The sequence below is a fragment of the Tachypleus tridentatus genome, chromosome 10, assembly GCF_004210375.1.
Source record: "Tachypleus tridentatus isolate NWPU-2018 chromosome 10, ASM421037v1, whole genome shotgun sequence".
Taxonomy (NCBI): Eukaryota; Metazoa; Arthropoda; class Merostomata; order Xiphosura; family Limulidae; genus Tachypleus; species Tachypleus tridentatus.
The window spans coordinates 3,479,650-3,491,662 of record NC_134834.1 but is presented as its reverse complement, the minus strand read 5'-3'; the positions used below and the strand labels follow the sequence as shown (position 1 = coordinate 3,491,662).

The following is a 12,013-nucleotide window of genomic DNA, read 5'->3' as shown; positions in this document are numbered from 1 at the left end:
GTTGATACCATCAACTGAATGTAGTCACCAGTGTACTGAATAGTGTTAATACAGAAGATAAACTAATATTGTCATCATACACGTGCTGTTACCACAACTAAGTCAAAGTTGTGTTATTTCAGCTCTAGACACCAACAGTGTGACGGTCAAGAAACATGTTTTCGAACTTCTCTCTGCTCTGTGTGTGTACAGCCAGGAAGGATATGACCGTTCTTTGGAAACTTTAGAATACTATAAGGTATGTTATACTGTTGATTTACTGAAATTGGTTTGTTTGTTGTTAACATGTACAATTGGTATTTGTAATATGCCTATTACGTGCATCACAGCCTGATTTTTAAAGTTATAAGTCCAGATGTACAGTACCAAGAACACTGAACCAGAATGAAATATTTGGTTATGTACCAGTTTAAAACCTTTACTTTGACATACAAACATTGTCAAGAAACTGAAAGTTGGTAAAAAGTACCAAAACTGGACTGTTGATGATTGGAAACTGGTTTTATGGACAGATAAGTCCAAGTTTGAAATATTTAGTTATAAACATAAGTTGTAAATCTGGTAGAAGAAAGGTGAAAGATGCTTACCTCAGTGTATAACACCTACCATGAAACATGAGGGGAGGCAGTGTAATGGTTAGGGAGTGTTTTTTTATTGAGGTAACAAGAGATATTTACAAAATAAATGGAATAATGGACCAGGTCAAGTACCATCAGATATTGATCCATCATGGTATACCAAGCAGTTTATGTATTATTGGTAAATGATTCTACTATCAAGAAGATAATAACCCCAAACACACATCCAACCTATGTAGAAACTGTTTAGTTAAGAAAGAAGCTACTGGACTCATTCAAATGATACATTATCCTTCACAGATCACTGATCTTAACCCATCTGAACAGACCTGGGATCTGATGGATCAAAAACTTGGCAAATCAAAAGTTACATTTAAAGAAACTTTATGGGAGTGTATTAGAGACATTTGGAGTAAAATCCCAAAGAACACTTTGATTAAATATGTTACAATAATGCCTGAAAGACTGTCTGTAGTTATTAAAGTAAAATGAAATACACAAAATATTAACTCTTTATTGAACTCAGACACTTCCACTGAGTTTCTGTTGTACTAAACATGAATATTAATACAATTATGTTTTACCTGTGATATACCTTCCATGGTTCTCTGAAAGTAGTCTCAAATCTAATGTTGGACTTAATAGTTCTGCACAGTAGTGTACACACACACACACACACACACATATTTGTTGTAAAGTTTAGAAAACATGTTAGATAAAGTGTGTTCAAACTTACCCAATCTCCATTCACTGTTTCTGGGTATCTCAGTTATAATTCAAAACTGAAGGATTTCTTGTAGATTAAGTGTATCTTCTAAACATATAAATGTGTTATATCTGTGTACACATGATTTCTTTACACAACTTGTCTTAATAGAGAAGATATATAATTTGTATTTGTTTTTTTCTCTTTATCTCCAGGAAAAGAAGTGTGAAAGGTACAGGTTAAAGGTGATCGTGGATGAACTAAAGAATATAAAAACTGTGGAATACCAGACAGTACTAGTTACTTTTGTTAACTGTCTCATTACCTCTGCTCTATCGATAAAGGAACAAATCAGAATTCGAAATGAATTTATTGGTAAATATTCGGTACTAAATCTAATTAGAACAAAGTTTTAATATTCGTGTAACTTTTGTTGTATAGAAAGACAAATAGACAGCTAAGACTAGTGTGGTATTCATATTTCATGGGTAGGAAACAAAGCATTCTGGAGTAAAGAAATAACAGATCAAAAGTGTGTACATACTGTGTGTATGGTACATATAATAACTACTATTTTATAATATAAATAACATTATAGTAACAGTACAAAAGTGTGTACCTACTGTGTATGTGGTACATATAATAACTAATATTTTATAATATAAATAACATTATAGTAACAGTACAAAAGTGTGTACATACTGTGTGTATAGTACATATAATAACTAATATTTTATAATATAAATAACATTATAGTAACAGTACAAAAGTGTGTACTTACTGTGTGTATGGTACATATAATAACTAATATTTTATAATATAAATAACATTATAGTAACAGTACAAAAGTGTGTACCTACTGTGTGTATGGTACAGATAATAACTAATATTTTATAATATAAATAACATTATAGTAACAGTACAAAAGTGTGTACCTACTGTGTGTATGGTACATATAATAACTAATATTTTATAATATAAATAACATTATAGTAACAGTACAAAAGTGTGTACCGACTGTGTGTATGGTACATATAATAACTAATATTTTATAATATAAATAACATTATAGTAACAGTACAAAAGTGTGTACCTACTGTGTATGGTACATATAATAACTAATATTTTATAATATAAATAACATTATAGTAACAGTACAAAAATGTGTACCTACTGTGTATGTGGTACATATAATAACTAATATTTTATAATATAAATAACATTATAGTAACAGTACAAAAGTGTGTACCTACTGTGTATGTGGTACATATAATAACTAATATTTTATAATATAAATAACATTATAGTAACAGTACAAAAGTGTGTACCTACTGTGTATGTGGTACATATAATAACTAATATTTTATAATATAAATAACATTATAGAAACAGTACAAAAGTGTGTACCTACTGTGTGTATGGTACATATAATAACTAATATTTTATAATATAAATAACATTATAGTAACAGTACAAAAGTGTGTACATACTGTGTGTATGGTACATATAATATCTAATATTTTATAATATAAATAACATTATAGTAACAGTACAAAAGTGTGTACATACTGTGTATGTGGTACATATAATAACTAATATTTTATAATATAAATAACATTATAGTAACAGTACAAAAGTGTGTACCTACTGTGTATGTGGTACGTATAATAACTAATATTTTATAATATAAATAACATTATAGTAACAGTACAAAAGTGTGTACCTACTGTGTATGTGGTACGTATAATAACTAATATTTTATAATATAAATAACATTATAGTAACAGTACAAAAGTGTGTACATACTGTGTGTATGGTACATATAATAACTGATATTTTATAATATAAATAACATTATAGTAACAGTACAAAAGTGTGTACCTACTGTGTGTATGGTACATATAATAACTGATATTTTATAATATAAATAACATTATAGTAACAGTACAAAAGTGTGTACATACTGTGTGTGGTACATATAATAACTAATATTTTATAATATAAATAACATTATAGTAACAGTACAAAAGTGTGTACCTACTGTATGTATGGTACATATAATAACTAATATTTTATAATATAAATAACATTATAGTAACAGTACAAAAGTGTGTACATACTGTGTGTATGGTACATATAATAACTGATATTTTATAATATAAATAACATTATAGTAACAGTACAAAAGTGTGTACATACTGTGTGTGGTACATATAATAACTAATATTTTATAATATAAATAACATTATAGTAACAGTACAAAAGTGTACCTACTGTGTGTATGGTACAGATAATAACTAATATTTTATAACATAAATAACATTATAGAAACAGTACAAAAGTGTGTACCTACTGTGTATGTGGTACATATAATAACTAATATTTTAAAATATATAAATAACATTATAGTAACAGTACAAAAGTGTGCACCTACTGTGTGTATGGTACAGATAATAACTAATATTTTATAATATAAATAACATTATAGTAACAGTACAAAAGTGTGCACCTACTGTGTGTATGGTACAGATAATAACTAATATTTTATAATATAAATAACATTATAGTAACAGTACAAAAGTGTGCACCTACTGTGTATGTGGTACATATAATAACTAATATTTTAAAATATATAAATAACATTATAGTAACAGTACAAAAGTGTGTACCTACTGTGTGTATGGTACATATAATAACTAATATTTTATAATATAAATAACATTATAGTAACAGTACAAAAGTGTGTACATACTGTGTGTATGGTACATATAATAACTAATATTTTATAATATAAATAACATTATAGTAACAGTACAAAAGTGTGTACATACTGTGTGTATGGTACATATAATAACTAATATTTTATAATATAAATAACATTATAGTAACAGTACAAAAGTGTGTACCTACTGTGTATGTGGTACATATAATAACTAATATTTTATAATATAAATAACATTATAGTAACAGTACAAAAGTGTATACCTACTGTGTGTATGGTACAGTCTTATCATAATTTAGTTAACTATAAGGTATGAAAGTCATATAGTATGTGAATCCATATGTATTTTGTTTAAACTTACTTATAACTCTGACATCAGTGTTTAAAAATTGTAAATCAAAACATGAAAACTGTATAGCTAAAACCGTAAACAGAAGTAAACAGTACAGTTTTTTAATCTTTAGTATTGATTTTGCACACCAGGTTTAAACAAAATGCTAGTCCCTTTATTAATGTTGTTTACTTTCAGGTTTGAAACTGTTGGAAGTCTTCAGCGATCTCAGGTAAGTAAAAATAAAGCTGTATGGTAATTTAACGTGAATGTAATTCGTTAAAAGTTTGTAGCGAACTTTGTAGCACAATTTGTCGTTTTAGGACAAATAGTGAGACTGAATGGATTTCAAAAATTACACATCACTCTGTTTCAAAGCTGATGAGTATAACGAAACACGTAATTAAATAAGTTCCTGTGATGTGTGTGTGTGTAGATAATCAGATATCAAAACGAGTCCCAGACGCTGATGTTGAACTTAGGTGCGTAGTCACTGATGACGAGAATAGACACTTACTGGTTGATCCAGAGGACGAACGTTGGTTTATAACAATACTGATGACGAGAATAGACACTTACTGGTTGATCCAGAGGACGAACGTTGGTTTATAATAATACTGATGACGAGAATAGACACTTACTGGTTGATCCAGAGAACAAACGTTGGTTTATACCAATACTGATGACGAGAACAGACACTTACTGGTTGATCCAGAGAACGAACGTTGGTTTATACCAATACTGATGACGAGAACAGACACTTACTGGTTGATCCAGAGAACGAACGTTGGTTTATACCAATACTGATGACGAGAACAGACACTTACTGGTTGATCCAGAGAACGAACGTTGGTTTATAACAATACTGATGACGAGAACAGACACTTACTGGTTGATCCAGAGAACGAACGTTGGTTTATAACAATACTGATGACGAGAACAGACACTTACTGGTTGATCCAGAGAACGAACGTTGGTTTATACCAATACTGATGACGAGAACAGACACTTACTGGTTGATCCAAAGGAAACAGTTGGTTCATAACAATACTGATGACGAGAACAGACACCTACTGGTTGATTCAAAGGAAACAGTTGGTTCATAACAATACTGATTACGAGAATAGACACTTACTGGTTGATCCAAAGGAAACAGTTGGTTCATAACAATACTGATTACGAGAATAGACACTTACTGGTTGATTCAAAGGAAACCGTTGGTTCATAATAATACCGATTACGAGAATAGACACTTACTGGTTGATTTAAAGGAAACAGTTGGTTCATAACAATACTGATTACGAGAATAGACACTTACTGGTTGATTCAAAGGAAACCGTTGGTTCATAATAATACCGATTACGAGAACAGACACTTACTGGTTGATCCAAAGGAAACAGTTGGATCATAACAATACTGATTACGAGAATAGACACTTACTGGTTGATTCAAAGGAAACCGTTGGTTCATAATAATACCGATTACGAGAACAGACACTTACTGGTTGATCCAAAGGAAACAGTTGGTTCATAACAATACTGATTACGAGAATAGACACTTACTGGTTGATTCAAAGGAAACCGTTGGTTCATAATAATACTGATTACGAGAATAGACACTTACTGGTTGATTCAAAGGAAACAGTTGGTTCATAACAATACTGATTACGAGAATAGACACTAACTGGTTGATCCAAAGGAAACAGTTGGTTCATAACAATACTGATTACGAGAATAGACACTTACTGGTTGATTCAAAGGAAACCGTTGGTTCATAATAATACCGATTACGAGAATAGACACTTACTGGTTGATTTAAAGGAAAACGTTGGTTCATAATAATACTGATGACGAGAATAGACACTTACTGGTTGATCCAAAGGAAACCGTTGGTTCATAACAATACTGATGACGAGAATAGACACATACTGGTTGATCCAAAGGAAACCGTTGGTTCATAACAATACTGATGACGAGAATAGACACTTACTGGTTGATCCAAAGGAAACCGTTGGTTCATAACAATACTGATGACGAGAATAGACACTTACTGGTTGATCCAAAGGAAACCGTTGGTTCATAACAATACTGATGACGAGAATAGACACTTACTGGTTGATCCAAAGGAAACCGTTGGTTCATAACAATACTGATGACGAGAATAGACACTTAATGGCTGATCCAGAAGACGAACATTGGTTCATTACGTAACCGTCATTATCTCAGTCACACAAGGCTATATTTTCATCTCTGTGGGTGTTCGTTTGTGTGTCTTGCAGCAATATGTCTTGATAATGGTTGAATGTATTAGACGATGACCCTACTTAAAAGTGATTCATTTTTGAAGAATCAAGGTCAAGGTTACTAAAATACAAAAAAATTAAAATCAAATCTTTATCTGTTAGCACAGGAACTGATGTTATCTTACGTTTTATTGTATACTACAGGAACTGATGTTATCTTACATTTTATTGTATACTGCAAGAACTGATGTTATCTTGCGTTTTATTGTATACCACAGAAACTGATGTTATCTTGCGTTTTATTGTATACTACGTGAACTGATGTTATCTTGCGTTTTATTGTATACTACGTGAACTGATGTTATCTTGCGTTTTATTGTATACTACGTGAACTGATGTTATCTTGCGTTTTATTGTATACTACGTGAACTGATGTTATCTTGCGTTTTATTGTATACTACAGGCACTGATGTTATCTTACTTTTTATTGTATACCATAGGAACTGATGTTATCTTGCGTTTTATTGTATACCACAGAAACTGATGTTATCTTGCGTTTTATTGTATACCACAGGAACTGATGTTATCTTGCGTTTTATTGTATACCACAGGAACTGATGTTATCTTGCGTTTTATTATATACTACAGGAACTGATGTTATCTTACATTTTATTGTATACTGCAGGAACTGATGTTATCTTACATTTTATTGTTTTCTTCAGTCAGAAATGATTGAATTCTGGTTAAACCTGGTTGAAATATATAGAATATTATTATTCAAAACTTTGTTTGTGTCCGTTGATAGGACAAGCATACGGACACATGTTAGTATAGCATGAAGACAGTGTGGTTTACTGAGTGTGTCACTTGGACACATGTTAGTATAGCATGAAGACAGTGTGGTTTACCGAGTGTGTCACTTGGACACATGTTAGTATAGCATGAAGACAGCGAGGTTTACCGAGTGTGTCACTTGGACACATGTTAGTATAGCATGAAGACAGCGTGGTTTACCGAGTGTGTCACTTGGACACATGTTAGTATAGCATGAAGACAGCGTGGTTTACCGAGTGTGTCACTTGGACACATGTTAGTATAGCATGAAGACAGCGTGGTTTACCGAGTGTGTCACTTGGACACATGTTAGTATAGCATGAAGACAGTGTGGTTTACCGAGTGTGTCACTTGGACACATGTTAGTATAGCATGAAGACAGCGTGGTTTACCGAGTGTGTCACTTGGACACATGTCAGTATAGCATGAAGACAGCGTGGTTTACCGAGTGTGTCACTTGGACACATGTCAGTATAGCATGAAGACAGCGTGGTTTACCGAGTGTGTCACTTGGACACATGTCAGTATAGCATGAAGACAGCGTGGTTTACCGAGTGTGTCACTTGGACACATGTTAGTATAGCATGAAGACAGTGTGGTTTTACTGAGTGTGTCACTTGGACACATGTTAGTATAGCATGAAGACAGTGTGGTTTACCGAGTGTGTCACCTGGACACATGTTAGTATAGCATGAAGACAGCGTGGTTTACCGAGTGTGTCACTTGGACACATGTTAGTATAGCATGAAGACAGCGTGGTTTACCGAGTGTGTCACTTGGACACATGTTAGTATAGCATGAAGACAGCGTGGTTTACCGGGTGTGTCACTTGGACACATGTCAGTATAGCATGAAGACAGCGTGGTTTACCGGGTGTGTCACTTGGACACATGTCAGTATAGCATGAAGACAGTGTGGTTTACCGAGTGTGTCACTTGGACACATGTCAGTATAGCATGAAGACAGCGTGGTTTACCGAGTGTGTCACTTGGACACATGTTAGTATAGCATGAAGACAGTGTGGTTTACTGAGTGTGTCACTTGGACACATGTTAGTATAGCATGAAGACAGTGTGGTTTACCGAGTGTGTCACTTGGACACATGTCAGTATAGCATGAAGACAGCGTGGTTTACCGAGTGTGTGACTTGGACACATGTCAGTATAACATGAAGACAGGGTGCTCTACCGAGTGTGTCACTTGGACACATGTCAGTATAGCATGAAGACAGCGTGGTTTACCGAGTGTGTCACTTGGACACATGTCAGTATAGCATGAAGACAGCGTGGTTTACCGAGTGTGTCGCTTGGACACATGTCAGTATAGCATGAAGACAGCGTGGTTTACCGAGTGTGTCACTTGGACACATGTCAGTATAGCATGAAGACAGCGTGGTTTACCGAGTGTGTCGCTTGGACACATGTCAGTATAGCATGAAGACAGCGTGGTTTACCGAGTGTGTCGCTTGGACACATGTCAGTATAGCATGAAGACAGCGTGGTTTACCGAGTGTGTCACTTGGACACATGTCAGTATAGCATGAAGACAGTGTGGTTTACCGAGTGTGTCACTTGGACACATGTTAGTATAGCATGAAGACAGCGTGGTTTACCGAGTGTGTCACTTGTTATTGCTGTAAATCTCTGATTTACGTAACTGTCGTTATGTGTTTAAACATGTCTGCACTCATTAACTATAGATGTTTAAGTACAGACCCCTGGGTTCAGTTCATTACAACTTGTTCATCTGTTGTTTTTAACCTGTTAAATGAACTTAGGAGTGAGTATCTAGAAAACGGACGGAAGACGAAACTCTGTGAACAGCTTGACGTGTTTGATAAACATCACGCTGACGAGGGTCAGCTCATTGGACTAGATGGAGTTGACCTGAACTGTCATCTCGATGTATTCTACGCCATTTTGAGACAGGTAAGAGGACGTCATCAGTCCAACCTAACGATTGAAATTCATTACTGTTGAACACTTCTAGAGTTTAACCTACAGTTAGGTACCTGATTTGATGCAAATATAAATCACGTGGGTAAACTTACTGAACAAAACCAGCTCTCTTTTGCGAATAATTTTTGGGTATGACCACGTAAAAAGTCACGTGAGCTATCTGCCTGAAATGTTTACCACAGTTTCGGCTAAGACTATAAGTTGACTGTTTTGATAACAGCTTTACATAAAATATTTATTTATTTATTACTTAGCCAGGACAAAGGTTATCGTTCAATTTGGGGCATGATGGTGGGTTAATAATATACCCTTTTTTTTGCACTTAAAGTGTTTTGGATAAGATGCAATAAAACAGAGATTTATTTCCACAATACTAAAGATCCCTTACAGCGAGAATGAATCTTCGCGAAACAAACAAACACGTTACTTGTAAAGTTTTCCATGTTTTTATCCTCGAAATGTAATGTTGATTTTAATGTCTACAAGCTTGGCAAGTCGAATTAATCGTCCCAGATGTTGAACACATAGCCTAACTATTGTAATCCAATAATGGGATTTAACTGCTACTCTTATAACTCGCCCACGGTTCCTAACTGCGGAGCGTGATTAATTTCTTCTTTGTCGGTAACAGGACACGAATCGTAGACTTGTATATCCATAAACCATTTCACTTGGCCGGCTCAGTAAGTTTGACAGCTTATTTGTTTCTTTGTTTTTTGCATTTCGCGCAAAGCTACACGAAGGCTATCTTCTGCGCTAGCTGTCCCTGATGTAGCAGTGTAAGACTAGAGGGAAGGCAACTAGTCTTCACCACCCACCGCCAACTCTTGGGCTATTCTTTTACCGTTACATTATAACGCCCCCACGGCTGAAAGGGCGAGCATGTTTGGTGTGATGGAGATTCGAACCCGCGACCCTCAGATTACGAGTCGAGTGCCTTAACCATCTACCCATGCCAGGCCTAGACAGCTTGTACTGTTAAATTTCAACGTTTAATTACTACAGTGAGCACATCGTACATAACCAAATGTGGAGATTAACAAGTGATATACCTTTTCCCTTGCTATCGATAGATATTATTGACTCTCAATTGGTTTTCAGTTATTGAAAACCAAATTAGTTTTGGTAAAATTGAATGAGGCTTACATCCTCTTCGTATTTAGTTTCACTGACTTTTGTACGTAACAGTGGTGTCTTTGTTACAGAGTTAATGTGAAGTAACTAATTTCCTGAATTATGGGCTAACTCGACAGTAGTGACATCTATTGAACTTTTTCTATTTTTGGTAAAGTAACATTACAAACATAATATTTGTTGTGCTCTATAGGCAAAGTCGGTGTTATGTGGTGGATAGTGGATCATATTCTACTCTAGAGACTAGGTGGGTGTTACATGGTGTAAATGAGATCAGGTAGGTGTTACATGGTGTAAAGAGGGTTAACTAAGTATCATTTGATCTAGAGGGAACAAATTACGATGAGGTAGTATTGATACAACTGTTTCTATACAATGTTAATTAATCATATATTGGACAGGTAGCAGAAACACCTCAAGAAGTTCCATTCCTTAATATTCTACAACACCTGTTGTGTGTGGATTCGTCCCAGCTCATTTCAGACATTATCTGGGCTACAACAGAGAGACTTGTGCACAGAGCCACCTTACTGGAATCAAAGAAAGACTTGGAGAGGTTGCTTCTCTCATGTAATTCTTATATGAACCTGAACAAACTACGTTTAACGGAGACCTGTTGTAAGTGCTCCTGTCACAAACGTGAAGAGGCAGACTGGAGGACCAGAAAGTGGGCACTTATGTCCCTTTCTTTGGATGGGTGCAGAACTCCTGATATCTTGTCCTCCACTTGTACCACCAACCCTGTTTTCTCTCTCCCTTTAACTCGAGAGAAACAGCAAACAGTTACCTCTCTATCTTGGGAAGCTCCATTGCCTCCCCCACCTTTATCTAATACATCTGTACCTCCTCCTCCACCACCACTGATGCCTCTTCCCGATCAGATTGTTCTACCTCAACAAGAAACCCCTAAGCCTAAGAATAAAATGAGAACACTGAACTGGAACAAGATCCCTAGTAACAAAGTTGTCGGTAAGAAAAACCTGTGGACCTTAGTGGCTAGGACACACAACAGTAGTTTAAATAATATGGACTTTGAGATAATGGAAGCGCTGTTCTGTCAGCAAAGCAGTGCTACAATTAACATGACCAGTGAAGCTTCACCAGGAATGGGTGTGAGAAATGTCATTGTGAGTTGGGAGAGGAAGAGAAAAGAAACCCAAGAGGTGAGGTTTTGTTCTAATTGAACCAAATATTACATCTGTTATTATAAACATTGTTTTAACATTCCCATTAGAGGTACCTTTGCACAAGACAATGACGTACTATTTATCCTTAAAGATATCCATCTGATACACTAGATGTTGTTCTTTTATTTGACAAAATAAAGTTTTTAACATAACTGGTAGGTCTTGTTTTCTTCACATGACCTAGACATGCAGTATCCACGATTGATAACTAAGGACGTGTTTATTTCAATCACGAACACTACCTAATGAGCTGTTTAAACACTAAACTGATAAACAAAGGTCACCTCATCTGTACAAGTTCAAAAGACAACCTGTATGAGT

The 12,013-nt window shown here is 34.7% G+C and overlaps 1 protein-coding gene across 2 annotated transcripts in view; it reads left to right on the top strand.

Moving 5' to 3' along the window:
• Positions 1 to 12,013, top strand: part of LOC143228645 (inverted formin-2-like) — an 89,845-nt gene that overhangs the window by 40,392 nt on the left and 37,440 nt on the right. For both annotated transcript variants that reach the window (XM_076459883.1, XM_076459884.1), the window contains exons 2-6: positions 123 to 238; positions 1,500 to 1,659; positions 4,536 to 4,569; positions 9,191 to 9,341; positions 10,907 to 11,668. In XM_076459883.1, coding sequence (XP_076315998.1) covers positions 123 to 238; positions 1,500 to 1,659; positions 4,536 to 4,569; positions 9,191 to 9,341; positions 10,907 to 11,668 — 1,223 coding nt within the window. The remainder of the gene's footprint in view (positions 1 to 122; positions 239 to 1,499; positions 1,660 to 4,535; positions 4,570 to 9,190; positions 9,342 to 10,906; positions 11,669 to 12,013) is intronic.